Below are 22,154 nucleotides of genomic sequence, written 5' to 3' on the forward strand. Positions count from 1 at the left end.
TAACATGTTTTAAAAAGATTAAAATTCGTAAATTATGTAACATTTTTATACAAAAAACATAAAATTGTTAATATATGTTAAATATTTATATCTATAACTATATATCACCTACTTATTTATTTTGGAAATCAAATAATACATTATCTAAAAATGATTATATACAAAATATAATAGTATATAATTAACCTTTAGTTTAAGTGTTATTTATAAAAAATGCTATTTGAAAACTTTGAAATTTTAATAATTCATTAAAAATATTAATAAGACATCAATTTTAACTATAAATTTAATGTTTATATTGAATAATAATTAATAACAAAGTAAAATGTATAAAAATCATTATGTATGAATAATATCAGATAAGAAATCTAACCAAAAAATTATAGAGTTACGCAATAATAACACTAAAATGTAAATTATATATTTATAATATTTCTCGATAATATCAAAATTATATATCCGCACGGATGTGTAGATCAAATCTATTTAATAATTGAAAACTGTTATTTTAAATAGTGTATTGAAAACAAATAGAGATTAACTAGGAACTATAAACTTTAATCTAATATGTGAAGTGTATTTGAGGTCAAAAAATGGGAATAACTTCAAGTAGTATATAAAGAATTTGGAAAATACATTGGATAAAAATGAAAATATGGTATGCTCAGAAAATTGATCTCTAATACATCGAGTTCAACTTGTTATAAAAGAATTAGTCACTAGACCATCATCAATCAGGTCAAAGACACATACCTTGACAGGTGTGAACTGAATAAAATGCAATCTAATAATGACTAGCTGGCTATGGCCAACTCATAAATCAATTAAGGCTAAAGTTATACATCAAGTCTAATCCGCATGATTGTCAAAGTAATAATTAAATACATATAAACTACGGCCCTTGCCATGATGATAAAAACTAATCTTTTCATCTTAAACTATAGTTTAACAGTACACATGTCATTGTCCTTTAGTTTTTTCTTCATCAACTTACGTCATTTATTTTGAAAATGATAGTACTATACTCTAATATTTCAATATGAACAGAAACCTAAAGTGTGGACTTATTAAATTGATCGACCAAGAAAATTGAAAGTTGAACGCATACAGTGTGACAACTTGAGAGCATCTAAATGTTGAGTTTTTAATTAGCACAATCATGAATTTGTAATGATTTACACAAATGAATAATGTGTATAAATGTATTAGAATGGTACTGATCATAACGTTGGGTCTGAGACAGTTCGGAGTTTATATGAGAAATGGATAAATAACACAAACAATAGAAAATGAAGGGACATGCGTGGGACCGACACAAGACTAACAGCCATGAATGCAATTTGAACAGATTCACTACTAGCCAGTAGCCATAGTTGTCTTGTCGCATGTGCTTCTTCATCGATTCCTTTTCATTTACTTCCCTTTTGCTTTCCCTTATTTAATTCACAAATGATATAAAAGATCTCACTTTCACACAATTGAATAACACAATGTGTGGTTGGTTGATCACTTTCATTTCCATAGCATAAGTTTATAGGTTTGTTCGTCTCACCGTTTTAGTATTTAACCACTGGCGACGATAACGATAAAGCTCTGAACAAAACGTCTCAAATTTATTGTTGGCACTCGTTAAATTTTTTGTTGATGGTATCCTTCCGTTTCGATTTATACTAGCATATTGACCCGCATTAAAACGTGGTTTATGTTTCTTATTTTTATTTTTATTTCATTTACAAAATCAACTAAACAAATTTACCGTGTTATATTAATTTATTTAACAAAATATTTAATTAGCTGGAGTTTTTTTTACTATTTTGAATTTTATCTTTATAAAAGTTCATCTAAAGAGTCGATCAACGAAGTAGAAAAATTGCCTGTGAACAGCTGGAACACGTGCCAACTCAAGGTTACTCGACGTTATGACATAGATGCTAATATGGTTTCATCAGAAATAGAAAGAACATATATATATATATATATATTAAAGTTAAATTATAAAACATTAAATGCTCAATTCAAATGTAAAAGACATATATTTTAAATTCAAATGTAAAGATTTTGTATAGTTTTGCAAAGATTTTGTGTTCTTTTTCAGAACAATAATACTGTTACATGTTATAATGCTTTAAATATTATTACATGTTTATTATGATTCAGATATTGTTATATGTTTTGTTGGGCCATTTAAAATTTAAATGACAACATTTTATCAGTAGATAAAAATAAGACTCTGAATTAATATAATAGATAGATGTCATTCTAAGTGAAATATTTGTTACAAATAATTATTTTTAATGATTTTAGTATCATTTTATATTTATTTATTTATTTAACCTTTAACTAAATTAATAAAAAAAATAACTACGATAGTAGTCATATAAAAGCAAAAATATTTAACTATTTCTTTATTTTGTGTGTAAAAAACCTATAACTACATCTAATTTTAAACAGAACAAGTACTAGTTTATCTCATTTAAAAAGAGTTGTGGATATTATATAGAATATTTGGGTGTGGCAATTTTTTCATTTTTCTTGAGTGGATTCAGATGTCCAATTCTAATTTCTGAGGTGAGGAAAATGTAATAGCTTGTCCCACATCAAATTTTTATAAATTTGTGTTAGTTTGTCCCACATCAAAACGTTACACTCAACTTGGCTCTTACTCGGACTTGATTGGTATGTCTAAAATATGTTTGTTCATTGTTACTTATTGACAATGATGATATATTCTTGTAAATATATTATTGAGTAATACCTTTATACAGAATAATATCCTTGCATATAATTAAGGTCTATCAAATGCTAGACATGGATAAACTACTTTTTTGTTTAAAGTTGAAATAACATTCATTTTAAAGAGAAAATTTCCTAAACCATAATTGGCATTTGAATGACGTAACAACCCGCAAGTTTTGGGTGAACAAGGCACAAATTGAACCACTTCCACCCACTCCAGTCTCCAGACAACAATATGTCAGTGTCGAGAAGTTGTTACAACGTGTAAATCAACAGACTTACGAATCTCTTTCATTTATTTCAACTCATTATTTATCGTTGATGTTGCACAACACCTAACTAGCCCGTACACAGTTGATTTCATTAACAAACACAAACGATTAAGGGAAGAGAGATTTATTAAATAATTTTTATTACAGAAAGTTATGTAAAACATATTCTCCCCAAAGAGCAAAAGATGTAGAAAGCTCCATCGTATAAACCACACAAAATGATAACAATATAAAAAGTACACACTCTCACATATACAAACACAAGCATACCAGAACCAACATTGTTTGTAAAACTTTTTAAAGGTTTAAAAGACTTTCATTTCTTTGTAAATATCAGAGGGGTTTGACATTAAACCTGTAAACAAGTTTCTTCTTCTTAGAGGTTGGGTTATCCACTGTGAGCAAAACCTTGCCAAGCTCATTCACTTTGAAGCTTTGGGTTAACACCGGTTCATCGGCTGGTTTCATCTTCCTCGGTTTCTGAACCACCACCGTATAAGCATCTTTCTCTTCAGGCACAAACTCTGCCTTGTAACTCACTTCCCATCCAATTACCCTTATCTCCCACACAATCTCACATTTCTGCATAGAGATTGAACAACTATTTAATGTTTTGAATATTGCATACTATAAAGTAATGAGAAGTTGTAAGTTGTAAAGTGCACCAACCTCATAGATTATGATCTCCACAGTTTGCTTTGTTCCGGGCTTAACAATGACTTCAGAGGCTGGATCATCCAATGAGAAGTCTGGGTTGCAGTCGCAAGGATCTACACTCAATCCTCCGTATTGCACAGGGACTTGTTCTGGTGATATGTATCTATAGTCCACATTTTTTCAAACATGTGTCAGATGTGTCTTAAGAGATTAAAACAAATCAAGAATCTTTTGAAAGTTTACTTGAAAAGGGTTTCGGCTGATCTCGAAGGACCAGCAAACACCAACTTGCTCTTTGACCTTGGTGTCATAAATGGACCAATCACAGTGTAAAACACAAGATACCACCAAGGAACATTGATGAAGGCCTGTAAAGTTAAAGTATTCAACACAATAACCAATCATGTCTGAATCTGGACAATGAAGAAGAATCAGATTGGTACCTGTTTGAACACAAACTCAGGGTAGTTATCCTGGAGCAGCTGCACAGCTTGCTTGGTGGCGGATCTAAGCTCTTTCTTCCCCAACCCGGGAGAGTTCTTCATATCGTTAATCTGAAAAATGGTGGAAACACCACCGGAGCTGAAGTCTAGCTTCCTTATACTCCTCTCCAAGAACTGAATCCTCGTCCTCAAGAAATGCTTCCTCTTCTCCTCATCGGAGAACGTCTTGTTGTAAAGCTCCTTGTTCTGGAACTCACCGTAGACATTGTAACACACCGGGTGTCCTTCCCTGTCGTGTCCGTGCATGAACACGACCTTGTCCAGATCATCCACGAGGTCTTCATCGACCAGCTCGTCGATCTTGAAGTCCCTCCTCCACTTGACCGTGTTCTTGAGCATGGTCAGCGAGTCTTTCACCTTGAAGTCCCTAGCTCGCAGGAACTTCAGCAAAACGACGTCGCTTCGATCGTCTCCGAGGAGCGGGACTCCCCAGATCGTGACTTCTTCCGATTCGTTGGCGGCGGCGTCTTCTTCCGGTTTAGGGACTGAACCGAACTGGTGGTTGTCGAGAGCGTCTCGGACGAGATGCTTCAGCTCGTTGAGAGATTTCTTCTCCGAATCCGATAGATCGGAGAGGTCGCTGCTCTCTTCTTTGAACGAGCCGAGATTCTCCGGGATCCTCGCCGTCTCTTCTTCCTTCTGCGACGGCGTCGTTTCGTCTCCGAGCTCCTTTTTCTCCGTCGACGCCGTTTCCGTTTCCGTCACCTTCGGCGGCTGATGCTCATCGGGATTCTCCGCCGCGGCTTCCGTCTCCGGCGTGGAGGTGGTAACCGCCGTTTCAGTCTCAGCTGCTTTCTCTGGAGATTCATCAGTCTCTTTTGCCAAGACTTGAAGAGTAGGCTTTGATTCTTCAGGAGTTGTTAGTTCCGACGGTGGTTGATTTTCCGGCGGAGCAAGAGTGGTGGTGGTGGTGATTGATTCCTCCGCCATGTTTTTTTTTCTTTGCTGGAGGATAAGCAGTCCTTGTTTTTCTGTGATGTTTCTAAATCGGGAAATTGAATTGTTGGTTTAATAGCGAGTGGAGGAGACTGGAGACCAGACAGAAGTGCGTTGAAGTGTCCAAGTACGAAAGGGTATATCTGTCACGCCGATCGAACCGGTTTTTCTTTTGTCGTCACCTTCCGACATAAACGATGAGTTCCGAAGACTTTCGAATAAAACGATGTTTGGGTTCTTCTGTAAATGAAAAATATTCAGTTAGGGCCCAATCGTAAGCCCATTCACGCGATAAACCCTTTCTTTTCTACTACATTAGGCCCAATAGTGAGCACATCTGTGGTTGGTGCAGAAACCATTCCTTGTCTTCTCGATTAGGCCTAATTAGGAGCCATTTGTGTTGGCCTGTTGGGTATACAGACCAAAGCCGAGAAAGATTGTGCTAATAGATACATAAGAATCAGCATCTTTGCCCAATTAAGCAAACGGATCCTTAAAACTTTGTAATTAGGTGGTATCACATCTCTAGATGCGTACATCTCTAGATGCGTGCATCTGACCTGTTGTGGTTTTGCTACTCAGAAGACGACAGTTGTTTGTGTGTTTCTGTCTGTTGTTTGTGATATTAGAAGAAGTGGTAAACAACTAGTTACGACATTGAGAGTTTAGAAGATATAGTTATTTTTGCTACTCTGAAAACATCTTTTGCTTGTTTGTGTGACAGTGATATGGTTTATATATGTATCATTTCATGTAGCGATAACTTTGATACTTACCATGTTGATAGCACTTCTCTTTTGCAAGTTCTGTTATCAGTGCCCAGCATATCTGCTAATACGCGATTAAGTCAAATGAAGATAATGGCTAATTATGACATCCTTATATATATTCCTCAGTGACCATCATTGTCCATGAGTGCATATAGATCTCACTATTTTTGTGTGTTTACCTCTGAACTATTGATCTTCTTAAATCCATGATACAAAGTAGAACACGATGTTGAATCTTTATCTTTTGCCTTGTTGTCGCAGTCTGCAGACGAGTAGACAAACGATGAAAGTAACTGAATCCTTGCGGAGATCAGCAGGGTATTCAGAAACAGAGCTTATGGCACAGTGATTCTTAAATTCTTTCCTTAAACCTGTGAGGACAAGTCTTTTGAGATGAACGCTAATGTAAAACCTTGTTTTTCTTCTGTTAAATCCTTTTGAACGTGCTCTTAATCATCAATATCCAGTCGTGCTGGTTCGTTAATCATGAGGAATGTGATTGCCTTTTAATTTGTTTCAGTCTTTGATCGCTTCCTTTTATAAATACATCATTCTATTTGACTAAGGAGACTGAAATGGGTGATGATGATAAGGGACCATAGAACATAAACCCTTGAACCAGAAATCATTCATCTTTCTATACACATCCTCATTCCTTAAACCTACCGATAAGTCTTTTTGACCAATCCACTCATGAACTTTTTGATGGGATCTTAAAATAAGAACAGGAACTTGATTTCAGTCTCCCACGGATCAATTATCTTTCACAAGCATCAGTTTTCATAACTAAAGTTAAACCATTGAGATTGAGTGGTCCTCTTCTAGACACTTTTATGGGTTTATTGCCTCCGTTGCTGCTGGCTAAAAAGTCTTAACAAGTTTTTACGGTCTTCTTAATTAGTTTCTGATAGAGACCCATGATCTTTATTGGCTGTAAACTCCGGTTATGTATTCCACAATTTTGAAAATAACCATTTTTCATCTTTTTTATCATCAATTTAATCAGGCTCACGAAAATTCTGCAAATCAAACTGATAACTCTACATTTATATGAATTAATAAATATTAATTAGTTAACTACAAATCATTTATCTTTTAAAAAAAATTCTCTAACCAAAATTAGCATTATTTTCTAACTAGATTATTCTCTTACCAAATTTTATAATAAATTAAACAATTTTTTAAAAATATGACACACAAATTTTAAAGGTTATATATTCATTTATCATTATTTTCATTTCACATATAAACTATGAATATTTTATGAAAACATATAAAGTTATTTTCAAATATATGTTAAATAATTTGATGATTGGGTTCTTTAATATAGTTCACACACACACACACACACACACACATATATATATATGAATTATAATAATACAACAAATAAATTACAATTTAATATTTCCCTCAAAAAATAAACATAGAAGTTTGAATTTATTTGACATATAAAAAACTTAAAGACATATCAATCTATCTTATTTAAAACAAACATAAAATAATTTATTGACATATTTTTTTTTTAGAAAAGATATTTATCAATATACATAAGGTAATAATTGGTATTTTAATTTATAATAAATACAACAAAAAATATATTGTAGTTAAAAATTATTAAACATGATGAATATGGTATATAACATATGATTGATTGATTTTATATCCAACCACAATAGGAGTACAAAAAAAATAATAGAAATTAAAATTACTGATGTTTCATAAATGTTACAGATTTGATCCATTCTTTAAAAATGTGAGATTATTTTTGACTGAATTTTCATTTTAATAGATATTATAATTTTTAATAAGTTATATATTTTATGTTATACATAACCAATCTATCTTATAAAAGAGAAGTACCCAAAAAAAATACCCCTTAATTTTCAGTTTTATTTACAATGGCATGCCACTGAGAATTAACTAAGTTTTCTATTTTAATGCTTTGTCTTTTTCAGTTTATTTAATGTGTTTTCCAAAATTATTGTTGTCTTTTCTGATTTAGATTCCTTAATTATTGTTGTCTTTTCTGATTAATAAATGTATTTTCCTAATTTAAATTTAAATAATAAGATTTAAACATTTAATATTTTCTAATTTAAATAATAAATTTCCTTGATCATATATTAACCAAAATCGATTTCTCTATATATTTGTATTAACTTATTAAATATTAAAATCACATAACATAATCAATTATATAACATATAAATATAATATAAAATAATTTATTCATATATTATTAGTATATTGGTTTCACAATATAGTTCAATTAGTTATAAATATTGGATTTGTTTATATGATATACTGTGATATAATAGACAATTAAAATCATAAAATATAATTATTTAACATAATAAATAAAAAAATTTTAAAAAAATGTAATATTAACAATAATGTTATAGAGTTTAATGTACATATATATATTATATCATTAGTACACAGAAAAAATAAAGTGAAAAAAATATTTATACAGTTACTGGTCGAATCTATAAATAAATAACAACAGCGCAAGATTATTTTCTTTAATAAATTTATTTTAATAGAAATTGTAGTTCTAAATATGTTTATATATTTTATATTTTTATAAATTTATTTTATTTGTTTATAAGAGATGCTAAGATTTTAGAATTAAAAAAAATATGACCCGCTTTTATATTATTTTAGTTAGAAAATTTAAATTTTATATCTGAATATTTAATTAAATTTTTAATTTTAACTTTTTTATTATTACTACCAAAATTTATTTTTAGTCTAAAATTTATGTTTAAAATATAGTAAATTCATCATTTAATATAAACAAAAAAAACTAAAAATATAAAATAAACACCCGTCCGGTCGGACGGGTCAAGGTCTAGTACACATTAAGAGGGATAAATTTTATGTTTGTTAGATGAGTTAAGTTTTGAGATTTGAAGAATTCAGACCTGACTATTTAAAGATATATTTATCTGTATTTTAGTATTTTATAACAAAAATAGGCTAATACGTTTGTCCAGTTTGTCTTGTATTTAATAATTATGATTATAATATGTAGATAATTGGTTGGCTTTATACTAATTTTCGTAAATTTCTACATTTTATGTCTTTAATGTCTTTCATTCATAAAAGAATATTTTTGAACTAAAAATCTCGGAATTTAAGATGTTGTTACTCTTGCTTTTAAATAATTAATAATGTAAATTATTTTTTAGAAAGATAGGATGCAAATATTTAGGAAACAAAATTTTCGAACCTTGATGCTATGATTGGGGTTTGCAGAAAAACTGGTGGATCTTGTGATGTTTTGTGTTATATCGGTTTCCTACCAGGTGATCATTAACGGGGAATCGAGGGGTAACATCAAACCCTCGAGAGGATTGAGGCAGGGAGACTCTTTATCCCCTTTCCTTTTCATTATGTGCACTAAATCTCTGATCTCCCTCCTTAAAGGGGCGGAGGAAGAGAAGCGCATTTTGGGACTACGCGTCGCCAGGGCCAGCCCTCGGATATCCCACCTTCTTTTTGCGGATGATAGCATATTCTTCTGTAAAGCCGATGTAAAACAGTGCAAGGAAATTGTAGATATTTTTGAATCATATGGAAAGGCTTCGGGACAGCAGCTAAATGCCGCAAAATCCTCTATTATTTTTGGAAATAAAGTTGATCAAAATGTAAAACAGAACATAAAAGAAGTGCTTGGAATTACAGCCGAGGGAGGGATGGGAAAGTATCTAGCAGATTTGTGGCTCCAAAACGAAAGTCTTTTTTTATGTACAAGATCGGCTTAATGGATGTGTCACCTCGTAGTCAGCTAGATTACTTTCGAAAGGGGGTAAAGAGGTACAAATAAAATCTGTGGCACAAGCTGTGCCGACATATAGTATGTCGTGCTACTTGCTTCCAAAAGGCATTGTGGAGAAACTAAAGAGTGCTGTTTCGAATTTTTGGTGGAGCTCAAGCCAAAATAATCGAGAATTACATTGGATTGCTTGGGATAAGATATGTGTTCTACATGATCAAGGCGGTCTTGGATTCCTTGACCTACACGACTTTAATATTGCATTATTAGCTAAACAACTTTGGCGTTTGATCCAATTCCCAAATTCTCTCCTTGTCCGCGTCTTGAGAGGAAGATACTATAATCGCTCAAGCCCTTTGGAGGATCGTAAGATCTACTCACCCTCCTATGGTTGGCGTAGTATGATGGCAGCAAGACCGCTTCTGAAATCAGGCCTCCGAAACACTATAGGGGCAGGTCAAAACACATGTGTTTGGACGGAGCATTGGATACCGGATATTGATGCCCGCCCTCCGAGACCGTCAGATCGAGTTACTCACAGACACCCAAAACTCTTTGTTCACTCCTTCATTAGGCAGGATACAAGGGATTGGGATACTAACCTTTTGCTCGAGTTCTTTCATCATGACGATATTCCACTGATACTTAAACTACGACCAAGTAGTACATGGTCTATGGACGGGTATGCATGGAACTATACAAAATCGGGCGTTTACTCGGTAAAATCAGGATACAATCAACTACAGAAGATAAAAATGAGGGCTACCGAAGATCAGACTTTACAACCAAGTATCACTGGTTTACAGAGCCACGTGTGGAGTATCCCAGCCCCCGGGAAGATGAAACACTTTATGTGGCAAGCTTTGACAAGATGCATTGCGACGACCGAGAGACTTGCCTATAGACACCTGAGCACCGATAGGAGCTGTCCTAGATGCGGTGACTCTGAAGAAACCTTAAACCATCTGCTTTTTGAATGCCCCCCTGCCCTTCAGGTGTGGGCTTTATCGGACTATCCGTCCCTTCCGGGTTACTTCTCGAGTACCTCTGTTTACCAAAACATGAACCTCCTCTTTTCGAGGAAGAGAAACGTGGCCTATATGGAACCACTAATTGAGACTTTCCCATGGATCTTATGGTACATTTGGAAAGCTCGCAATGATAAAGTGTTCAATGGGAAGGATACTTCACCGGTTGACACCATGCAGTTAGCTTCCATTGAAGCTGAATGCCCGACCTGCCAAATCGATGCCTCATGGATTGATGATAGCATGGTTAGTGGTCTAGGGTGGATCTATAAAGATCAAATGGGAGTTGAGAGATTTGGACTACAAGGATGTCGAAAGAGCTTATCAGTCCCTACACGCAGAGATGGAAGGACTCATTTGGGCTTTATCTTGTTTACGACAGCTACGGTGCACATCGATCCATATGGAGACAGATTGCTCCGATCTGGTGGATATGGTGGCCAACCCTACCGATTGGCCGGCTTTTGCCTCCGAACTTGCCTCGCTCCGCCTTCTACTAGCCGATTTTTTGGAGTTTAGCATTGCCCGTATTTCCAGGACTAGTAATGTGCGTGAAGATTCTCTGGTCAAGGAAGCTAGGAATAGCGGTTCTCTATTTTTCCACATAGATCAGACCCAGCCGGACAGAGCATCTCTTCGGAACGACTCATGCCCGCCTACCACTTGATCTTAAAGATGGGCGCCGACAAAAAAAAATTTAATATTATTTAATGTAACCGTAACATTCATGACTTTTGATTGGTTGCAATTTCTTTTTTTTAAAGCAAGAAAAAAATGATATGCCTTTATAAATAACTTAAAAAGTAATAACAGAGTTTTAGTAGAAATTTTGATTTAATAGTATAGATATATTATAAATTAAACAAAAAATTATACAAACACAAGTTTGTGTAACCATTATATTCTTGTGTTGCGAAGAATTTTATATATATTCTGTTAAAATAATTTTTTGTGTGAATCCACTGTCAAACACTAGTTACATTATTAATATTTTATTGAGGAAATCCGAAGTAATCAACCGCTCTTCCAACGAAATCAACTAAGGGTTCTAGAAACACAGTTTTCCAAGGGTTTATATAAGCGCTTTTAGAAGGTTCACTTGGTAAAACCAGGTTACTGCTAATGTACTTGTGGTAATTTTCCCGAAAACATAAAAGTGGAATTTACCATTAGTCTCCAAATGTTGAACAGGTTTGCCCAGTCATAGAGACAACACATCGTGTTACGGTAGATAAATGGACCAGAAGATAAAGCCACAATTTTTTTTTGTCTCAACATGGTCACACGTGCGTAGACACAGGAAGATTCTGTTCATATGCAACACTCAAAAACATAGACGCGTGATAGACTCATCTTTGTCATGTGCATATAACGAAAGGGACGTTGTCACACTGAACTTACCGCCTAAAACCCATCTTCAAAACGTGTCTTTCCTCTTCTGGCCTCGATAATAAATTAAGTGCACTCCTAACCAAATCATCAATAACTCTTCTTCCATGATTCAGTTTTACCGTTACCATATTTGGAATTGCGCTAGAGACTATGCATGCGATCGGGTCTGTTATAAGCTTTTTAAAGATATTATTTTAACCAAAATTTGTTATAAGCTTTCTAAATATAAAGCAAAATTAAATGAAGAATAACCAAAATTTGTTATAAGGTTTTTAAAATATTAAAACTTTCGTTTTACGTATATAATATGTTTTTGGTATTGTACAGTAATTCTTAACGGCATAGTGGTTAATATAGCTTTGATTTATCATCCGGTGCTGTCAGAGCCGTGCCTATGATGTAATGAAAAATGCATTTGCCCTAGGCCCCCAAATAACATATAAGTATTAGGGCCCCTGCTATCAATAACTTGTTTTATGGCATAGTGGTTAAAGAGTCTTTGAAGGAGATGTCAACGTAAGTTAAACTACAGACGCTGCTTTTGTTGTTGTTACCTAAAGTTTTCAACGATTTGTAATATGTATTTTAAAGGTTGGTTAGATTTTATTTTGCCTCGCATTGTTTTCTACCATTTTGATTTGTATGTTGAAGAAAGAACTTATTAATTCTACTGTGTAACCTAAACTTTTAATGATTTGCAACATATATTTTTAAAGGTATATTTAGTTTTTTTTTTCTTTGCCACAAATTGTTTCTGTGATTTTGATTTGTTTGAAGTTTATAAAAAATGGTGTATGTAGAGAAAAACATTTATGCAAGAGATTTTTCTATAGCTTTTGAAACAAAATTGTATTGTCTGAACTTAAATTATGGGTATTACTATTAATTTTAAACTATATAAGAATGAATGCTTTAAATTTTTTTTTTTGCCTTAGGCCTCTTAAAGTGCTCGCACGGCACTGGGTGCTGTGTTAAACTTTCCTCTAGTGCATCTAAATTCCTTTTTACTTATTTGTTAGTAATTTTTTCGTGCTCATACACAGATATAAATATTTAAAAATAAACAATAATTAATTAATATTTTAATTTAAATAATTTTATAATAATAATATTATATTTTTAATTAGATATGTGATTTTTTGTAAGTAATATCTAGTTTTTTAGTCATCACTTGAATATATTAAATTGCATCTAGTTTTGAATTAACCATAATATATTTTTGTTTTAAATATATTAAAAATTTTGAATACTTTTTATTTTGCATTTAGGTTGGTTGTTCTATTAGATATATAAATATGTTTTAGTAAGATTTTCTACAAGATAGTATATACTTTTTGAGAATAAAATAGACAAAATATATTAAATTTTGGATTGACTAAAAATTTCATAAACGAATATAAATATAATATTTTGAATCTCATGCATATATATTTTACAAAACATAAACTGCAAAAGTAATTTAATATTTTAAATTTAGTTATAATATGTTTTGAGGTATCCATAATTTATATGTATTAAAATAAATAAACATAATTACAAAATAATATCTTTTATTTATTATTTTTCTTAATATCAATATTATTTTTGTTATGTTTCCTTTTTTAATGAAATCACATTATATAAAATAATATTAAATATCTTTTTTAAATTGTAAATTTTCCCCTTTAATATATGTTACTGGAAAAAATAAAAAAGGAAATTAAAATTTATTTAACAGAAAATACTTAATAAAAGGAAAATAATTTAATAATGGTAACTAAATGTAATATTTTTGATTTATTAAAATTACCTCCATAATTAACTATCGTAAGAATTAACGTGAGTACAATATAGGAAACTAATTTTTCAAATACCATTACAGAGATATTAGGTAACATGAGCATGATATGTAGAAAACTGATTTCTCAAATATAGAGATATAAGGTAGATGGGTCCAAATGATAACATAGGAAACTAAGAGGAATGATCAATTCTTACTCATTCTTTTAAAATTACACCATTTACGGAAATTTTTTACTGCATTTGATTCCTTGTCATTCTTTAAATTTTAAAGAATCATAGAATAAAAATATTCTTTATCAAAATTGATATGAAACAAAAATAATAAATATATTTTTTCATTCCTTTAGTTTTGTTATTATTCATTCATTTCTTATTCATTCATATTCATATTTTATTGGTTACCAGTTAGAGTAAAAAAGAAAATTTCATTGTTTTCTTTCTATACCTAAATTTTCTGTGTCTTAGAGTACGCGCCCGACGCCATTATTTCAGTTACGTTTTCACTGATTTCAACACCCAATCAACTGAATTTAACATCTAAATGGTTAGACATATGTTTAACACAAGTTTCCAAGCCACATATCAACAAAATTTCACGTTTTTATGTACCTATATTTTCCTTCGATTTGAGCAAAATTGTGATGATTTTTTTTGCCGAATGTATATCCGAAAAAAATGGCCTCTGCAGACCGCGTTTTTGAACAGGGTGGCAAGCACATGAAACTGCATGATATATATTCTAATTATTTCAAATGGAGCTGCATTTGGTGGTATTTATAACTGGTATTACATAGCAATATAAACAGTTTTGTTAAAAAAAGTAATATAAACAGTTTCCCATGATGTTGCATAATCTTCTGTCTAGTGAACAAATGTATAGTAATGAACTTGTATTATTAGAGGTATGAATACAGATATGATCTTCTTATCAGCTTCTCCTGATCAATACTGTAATCATTGTTGGGCGGTCCTACTCTATGAATTATACATATTGTACACCCACCACATTTACATTATTGTAAATTGTTATCTAACCTCGGCCCTACTATCACTATTTGGCTAGCTATTTTCTTCTTACTGAAAGTCTGAAACCCCATCTTTTCAGTGTCCTATTTGATAGAATAACGGCAAACTTACAGAAATTTTCCTTCCAAATTTCAATAATGTCTTTACTTCATGGAACATGTTTATGTATGTAAAATCTTGAAAAAGAAATATAATAGTCTATAAGGATCACTAGACTCTTTTCTTCTTATATATTGGAAAATTGATTAGGAGTGAAGCTTCATGAACTTTTATAAAGTTTATCGATCGATAGGCTTTAGTAAACTCAGACGAATATCTAATACAAAAAACATAAGATAATTCGTTGAATATATTCCACTAAAGAAAGGAACCAATGTGGAAATTAAGGGAAGGAGATACAGCTGGGAAAGTTAGCATCTAAGATCTTTATTTCTTTTCTTTTTTGACAAAGGGCTTTTCATCTAAGATCTTTCTCTTGTCGCATTTCATTTCTAACATAGTTTAAGCCGCTTATCTTCCAACTTTTTGTAATTGTTATCTTCCCATTTAACCAAATTAACCAGACGTCACAAGAAAAAAATAGTAAGTATAAAATGTTATTATAGAATCAACACAAGAAATACACTATATGAAAATCTTGAGGATAAAATGTTGCGTGATCGTACTGTTTGTTTTTGTACAATGACAAGATATAAGGATTATTATTTTTTCAAGTATCAAGCTAGTAAATATTTATAATACAATTAAGTTATTTGTAGGATATGCTAGTTGTGATTAAATCTACATGATAGATAATAATTCCACAATGCCACGAGGATCCGTAGCTCTTTAATTTGTGACTCCAGTCACTCCACAATGTATTATTTGGCCATCACCTTTGACATGCAGTAGAAAGAAAATGGCCAGTTATTACAGCATCAACATTGTATATGTATTTTGTACGAGTGTTGTACGATAAATACCGTAGAATAGCATACAAAAAGTTCTTATCCTAAAAATAACATTAATTAAAAAGTTAAAATACATATATTTTGGGGTTAATTAGTTAATATAAGTCTTATTTTTTGGGTAGAAATTTAAGGTTTACAGATTAGGGTTTGTAGTATAGAATTTAGAATATAAACTTAAAATAATAATATTTATGTCAAATTATTTATTATTCATTAAATGTATTTAGTATTTTACTTTTTAATTAATGAAGCTACTTGTTAAATTTTTTTTTATTTTATTTTTATTTTTATTTATTAAAATGAAGAAAACACATATTCAATCATTAAAATTTTCTATATAATATATATATTTTATTTTACTTGTGTTTAGTTAATAAAGTTAATTATGCCAAAATTCATTATTATAAATAAAATATATGAATAGTAAGTATTGAAGGTTCTATACATATATAACTAATTTTTATTTTTACATATTTTATGTAAATAATATATATTTATATCTATGTTCATCAGATTTTTATTTAGTATTGAACTAAAAAAATTTAAATTTGAAAAACAAATACTTATAATTTATATTCTTTATACTTTTGCTATCATTCAAATATATTTTTATTTTGTGCTGCATTTTATTTTGGTTACCATTCACAAAACGGCACTCAAACCAAACCGTACTATATTGTATGTTTGATTTACACCTCATAATCTGTTATTATCATTCAAAGTTAAAATCTCTCAAATAAAAAACTTCTCTCGTTCTTTCTTTGACTATTTCTTGTTTTTTTTTACCTTTTAATGGATAAAAACTTAATGAGAGATTCAAGAGAGATCTCCAATACAAATGCTCTTATTTTTAATAAATAATAAATGGATGATACAAGATGGGAGATAAATCAGAACTGGATTCGAATCAAAGAGGGGTAACGCTAGAGAGATGGATATAGAAAGAAAAGGACTTTGAGGAGGTTAGACTATTCTTATCAAACTTCACTTAAAAGGGTAATCGACGTAACAACATTTTAATGTTCTTTTAATTTATTTTTCAGACCGCAAAGCCCACTGTTCCTTTTATCTGCCAAACAACTTGGGATCTATTCGATTTGTTGTTCATTTAAATGTCACTCAAATAACTTTCACTGGTTTCTCCAAGTTTTCAACTACAGCGATTTGTTACGCATTAGTAACAATAAATAACGTGTTGCTATGTTTTAACTGAAACGCTATCTTGTTTTATATAAATAAGTGTATTATATAAATTTATCTTTAATGGAATCATCCCAATTAGATTAATGTCTACAGAGATGAAACAACTTTTACAAATGTCAATGTCTACTGTTTGATATTTGTTTTATATTAAAAACTATATGAGCACCGTTGGATTTTATAATTATCTGAAAGCGACGTTAACTGTAAATCGAAAGATCATCAGTGATCACATACAATATGTCAAAATCAAATGATCTTTATTTATTTTATTTATTTTTTTAAATATTACTTTCGGAAACATTGGATTATATGGTGAGAGAGTCGATTTAAGATAGAATTGAGACTAACCTTTTTGGCTCCATATCTGAACGATCTTCTCTTCTATCTCTCTTCTCTCTATCTTAAAAATCTCTCTCTCGTATTTCTTGAAGACATCCTTCTCTGTATTTGTTTTCTTCACAATTTTGTTTTCTAAAAAAACCCTAATAAAATTAATAATTTATAACTTCTTATTCCACTTTATGAGAATCAGCTGATCTGGTGGTATTAGAGAACCCCCTCGAAATCAGAACTTCTTTTTGCTTTTTGATGCTTCCCCATAGATTTTCCTAGGGAGTAGCCAAAGAAAATCACCTAAAACTTCTATTATTTTTCTTTCAGGTAACTACAAATCAAAATCCTCTTGATACCATGTCCCCTGTTTTTGATTATGTTTTATCTGACATCTTTTAAGTTTTACAACAGACTGACGAAGGATCAGTCACCAACCTGAGACTCTGGTTTGTTTTCATATATTTCAGGTACAATTCTTCATTATTGTTTGTTCAGTATGTTTGTCTTCTTAGTTGTTTTTTTAATCTTCAAGCCTCTCACTCATTTTCTTAGCTCAATGGCCCTCAGTCATTAAATTATATAGTCTACGAAAAAGCTGGAAATCTTGTTAGTACAAAGTTTAAAATGTGAGTTACTACCTGTAGTAATTAACAAATATTTACTATATCCACTAATTATGATATTTGATTTTTTATCTTGATTTTTTAAGTTTTGATAATTAATCCTTAAAACGTTGACCAAAAAAAAAATTAATCCTTAAAACATGCTCAATCCCCAATTGTGGTTCTTCACTTCTTCTTTTTCAGTAAAAGTTCAAAGCTTTTTCTATAGTATTTTTCACATAATAAGAAGAGAGTGAAAGATAAATCATTTGCTTTACTTTGAAACCAAATGATTAAACTAATCATCTAGCAGATGAAAATAACCTTTCTACACTGTAATGAGTACCTTTAAGCTCAGTTATTGAGTTTGTGTATGTTTATAACACAAGCAAGCTTTATATGTCCATCTATAAAAAACATTTGTTCATTTTTGCCCCAAAAAAAAGATTTGTTCATTAACTTCGTTTTCTTTAGTCTAGTACCCAGCTAAAGAAATTTACTACGAATTTTATTTTATCAATTACATAAAAATAGTAAGAATCCCATGAACCCAATATTTTGACAACATATGTAGTATGATTGATTAACTTTTTAATAATCATACCATACATGTATGTGTATGTATGGAATATAATATTAACACTAAATCACAATCGGAAAACCGTATATATATATAAAATATTGATCATCCACAACTCCACAGATCTAATATATTTTCCTAGTGAACTGTTTTTCTCTAAATGTTATAATATGTTTTTAGTAATCATATATGTTTGTTTGTTGATTATTTATTTATTTGTTTGTGTAGGTGAATTCCAGTGCATCGACCATGATAACTACCTAACCTGGAAAATTGTCAGTTTTACCCTTACACATCACCCAAAATGTCGAGAAGACCAGACCACCGACGTGGCATACTCACCACCGTGGCCGTAACAATTCTCCTCTCAGTTTTCCCGCCAAGCACCGAATCGACCGTTGAGAAGAAAGCTCTGTTTCGCTTCAAAAACCACCTTAACGACCCTCACGACGTTCTACGATCTTGGACACCCTCCGATTCGCCCTGCTCGTTTCACGGCGTCACGTGCGATCCACTCTCCGGCGAAGTCACGGGGATCTCTCTAGAGAACGCAAATCTCTCTGGCTCCATCTCTCCAGCGATCACATCTCTCACAAAACTCTCTACCTTGTCCCTCCCCTGTAACCTCATCTCGGGCCCGATCCCGCCGGAGATACTCAACTGCACAAACCTCAAAGTCCTCAACCTCACGTCCAATAAACTCTCCGGTGCGATCCTTGACTTCTCCCCTCTGAGGAAACTAGAGATCCTCGACGTCTCCGTGAACTTCTTAACCGGAGAGTTTCAGAGCTGGGTAGGGAACCTGAATCGGTTAGTTTCACTCGGTCTCGGAAGCAACAACTACGAAGAAGGAGAGATTCCCAAGAGTATCGGCGGTTTAAAGAAACTCACTTGGCTCTACTTAGCTAAATCCAACTTGACCGGACGCATTCCAGACTCCATCTTTGATCTGAACGCTCTCGACACTTTCGACATCTCCACGAACGCAATCTCTGGAGATTTTCCAGTCTCGTTAACGAGGCTGGAAAATCTCACCAAGATCGAGCTATACGAGAACAGATTAACCGGTGAAATCCCTCCAGGGATCAGAAACCTGACTCGTTTACGAGAGCTTGACGTCTCCTTGAACCAGCTGAGCGGCGCGTTACCTAGAGAACTCGGAGATCTAAAAGAGCTCCGAGTCTTTCACTGCCGTCAGAACAACTTCTCCGGCGAGTTCCCTTCCGGTTTCGGAGAAATGCGCTTCCTCACTTCCTTGTCGATCTACAGAAACAACTTCTCAGGTGAATTCCCGGCGAACATAGGCCGGTTCTCTCCCTTGAACACCGTCGATATATCCGAAAACCGGTTTACAGGTCCATTCCCTCGTTTCCTATGCCAAAACAATAAACTAGAGTTCTTACTCGCTCTACAGAATCAATTCTCCGGCGAGATTCCGACATCATACGGGGGCTGCAAGTCCCTCTCGAGGCTCAGGATTAACCAGAATCTTCTTACTGGTCATGTCCCTGAAGGTTTCTGGGCTCTCCCCCTTGCTAAGATGATCGATCTCAGCGATAACCGTCTCACCGGAGAGATCTCTTCTCAGATAGGACACTCAACTGAACTTAGCCAGCTGATTTTGCACAACAACAGATTTTCCGGCATGATCCCTCGCGAGGTTGGGAAACTGATCAACATAGAGAAGATTTATCTGAGCAACAACAGTCTTTCCGGCGAGATTCCTACAGAACTTGGAGACTTAAAACAGTTGTCTTCTTTGCATCTTGAAAACAATTCACTGACGGGATATATCCCTGTGGGATTGACAAAATGTATCAGACTTGTCGATCTGAATCTTGCCAAGAACTCTTTGACCGGAGAGATACCTAACAGTTTATATCAGATGGCTTCTTTAAACTCTTTGGACCTCTCAGGCAACGGGTTAACTGGAGAGATTCCTGCGACTCTGGTGAAGTTGAAGCTGAGTTTCATAGACTTGTCTGAGAATCAACTCTCGGGAAGAATACCACCGGATCTTTTAGCTGTGGGAGGATCCGCCGCGTTCTCACGCAATGAGAAGCTCTGCGTGGATAGCCAAAACGTCAAAACAAGTGAAGAATCTTCTCTGAGCTTATGCAGTGGGGACCGACACGTGCACAAGGAGCGTTCACTCGACGGAACGCTCTTGTTCTTGGCTCTTGCAGTTGCCATGGTAGTGCTAGTGACTGGTCTCTTCGCTCTGCGTTACAGAGTCGTGAAGATACGCGAGTTCGAAAGAGAAAATGGGGATTTCAACAAGGCGGATGCCAAGTGGAGAATGGCGTCGTTCCATCAAATGGAGCTAGACGCGGAGGAGATTTGTAAATTGGATGAAGATCAAGTGATTGGAGCTGGAAGTGCGGGAAAAGTGTACCGAGTTGATTTGAAAAAAGGCGGCGGTGGCACAGTAGCGGTTAAGTGGTTGAGGAGAGGAGGAGAAGAAGATGGCAACGGAGCAGAGGTCTCTGTTGCAGAAATGGAGATTCTTGGAAAGATCAGACACAGAAACGTGCTGAAGCTCTACGCTTGTCTTGTCGGAAGAGGTTCTCGCTATCTGGTGTTTGAGTTCATGGAGAATGGGAACTTGTATCAGGCTCTTCACCAGAATGATAAAAATAGATTACCAGAACTGGATTGGCACAAGAGGTACTCTTTGTTCTCTAATCTCTACTATCTAGTCTAAGTATGTATTCAAGAACTGATTATTTCGACCACTTTATGTCGAAAACAGGTATAAAATTGCGGTTGGAGCTGCTAAAGGAATTGCGTATTTGCATCATGATTGTTTCCCTCCGATCATTCATAGAGATATAAAGTCGAGCAACATTTTGCTTGACGGGGATTATGAATCGAAAATCGCGGATTTTGGAGTTGCAAAAGTTGCAGATAAGGGATATGAATGGAGCTGTGTTGCTGGAACTCATGGCTATATGGCTCCCGGTGAGTGTTTATTTGCAGTTTCAACTGTTTTTTTTTTTTTTTTACTTTAAACTGATTTGTTTTGGGATGACTGCAGAGCTGGCTTACTCCTTCAAAGCCACAGAGAAGAGTGATGTGTACAGCTTCGGTGTTGTTCTTCTAGAGCTAGCAACCGGTCTTCGGCCAGTGGAAGAAGAGTTTGGAGAGGGCAAAGACATTGTTGACTATGTCTTATTCAAAATTCAACAAGATAAGAAGAACCTTAGAAACGTCTTGGACAAGCATGTACTGTCGTGTTACGTAGAAGAAAGCATGATTAAGATTCTGAAAATGGGTCTTCTCTGCACTACAAAGCTCCCTAGTCTCAGACCAAACATGAGAGAGGTCGTGAGAAAGCTTGAAGACGCTGATCCATGCGTCTCCAACCCTCTAGACAGAACCGGAAAGATTACAGTATAGGTTTATCCAGTCAATAGAGACTAGTCACAAAAAGCTTCTCTGTAACTCGAGTAAAATAAAATACAATACAAAAAGTATGTCGTAAACATGGTTTGGTTCTTGTCAAAACTATCTTGTCAGTTAACAAGTTCGATTCCGGTGAGAGGAAGTCCTTCATGAAATTGTAAGGCAACATCTCCGACCACCTGTTGTATATTATATAAC

The 22,154-nt window shown here is 33.4% G+C and overlaps 3 protein-coding genes across 4 annotated transcripts in view; 1 reads left to right on the plus strand and 2 right to left on the minus strand.

The window, feature by feature from the left end:
* Positions 1-22,154, minus strand: part of LOC108817353 (uncharacterized) — a 36,872-nt gene that overhangs the window by 12,705 nt on the left and 2,013 nt on the right. Inside the window, exon 10 of one of the 2 annotated variants that reach the window (XM_056990665.1) lies at positions 21,793-22,135. The exons of the other annotated variant lie outside the window; for it this stretch is intronic. Within the exon in view, the coding sequence (XP_056846645.1) occupies positions 21,961-22,135 (175 nt within the window). The 3' untranslated portion in view covers positions 21,793-21,960. Of the gene's footprint in view, positions 1-21,792; positions 22,136-22,154 lie in introns of those variants that run through there. 2 annotated transcript variants of the gene reach the window in all.
* On the minus strand, positions 3,117-5,220 carry LOC130494424 (patellin-3-like). Its single transcript, XM_018586631.2, has 4 exons — positions 4,109-5,220; positions 3,909-4,033; positions 3,678-3,828; positions 3,117-3,590 (listed from the first exon to the last, which is right to left on the minus strand). Exons 1-4 carry the CDS (start codon positions 5,096-5,098, stop codon positions 3,342-3,344), a joined length of 1,515 nt encoding a protein of 504 aa, XP_018442133.1. The 5' UTR covers positions 5,099-5,220; the 3' UTR covers positions 3,117-3,341.
* On the plus strand, positions 17,402-22,058 carry LOC108817351 (receptor protein-tyrosine kinase CEPR2). The gene is made up of 5 exons (XM_018590016.2): positions 17,402-17,696; positions 17,781-17,836; positions 18,780-21,218; positions 21,304-21,512; positions 21,589-22,058. Exons 3-5 carry the CDS (start codon positions 18,856-18,858, stop codon positions 21,948-21,950), a joined length of 2,934 nt encoding a protein of 977 aa, XP_018445518.1. The 5' UTR covers positions 17,402-17,696; positions 17,781-17,836; positions 18,780-18,855; the 3' UTR covers positions 21,951-22,058.

This window comes from Raphanus sativus, chromosome 7 (genome assembly GCF_000801105.2).
Source record: "Raphanus sativus cultivar WK10039 chromosome 7, ASM80110v3, whole genome shotgun sequence".
Lineage (NCBI taxonomy): Eukaryota > Viridiplantae > Streptophyta > Magnoliopsida > Brassicales > Brassicaceae > Raphanus > Raphanus sativus.

Coding starts and splice junctions, on each gene's coding strand:
- LOC130494424 (XM_018586631.2), bottom strand. CDS start 5,098: ATGGCGGAGGAATCAATCACCACCACCACCACTCTTGCTCCGCCGGAA. Junction 4,034..4,108: donor CTGAGTTTGTGTTCAAACAG/GTACCAATCTGA, acceptor TTAACTTTACAG/GCCTTCATCAATGTTCCTTG. Junction 3,591..3,677: donor TGGAGATCATAATCTATGAG/GTTGGTGCACTT, acceptor ATCTCTATGCAG/AAATGTGAGATTGTGTGGGA.
- LOC108817351 (XM_018590016.2), top strand. CDS start 18,856: ATGTCGAGAAGACCAGACCACCGACGTGGCATACTCACCACCGTGGCC. Junction 21,219..21,303: donor GAACTGGATTGGCACAAGAG/GTACTCTTTGTT, acceptor TGTCGAAAACAG/GTATAAAATTGCGGTTGGAG. Junction 21,513..21,588: donor TCATGGCTATATGGCTCCCG/GTGAGTGTTTAT, acceptor GGATGACTGCAG/AGCTGGCTTACTCCTTCAAA.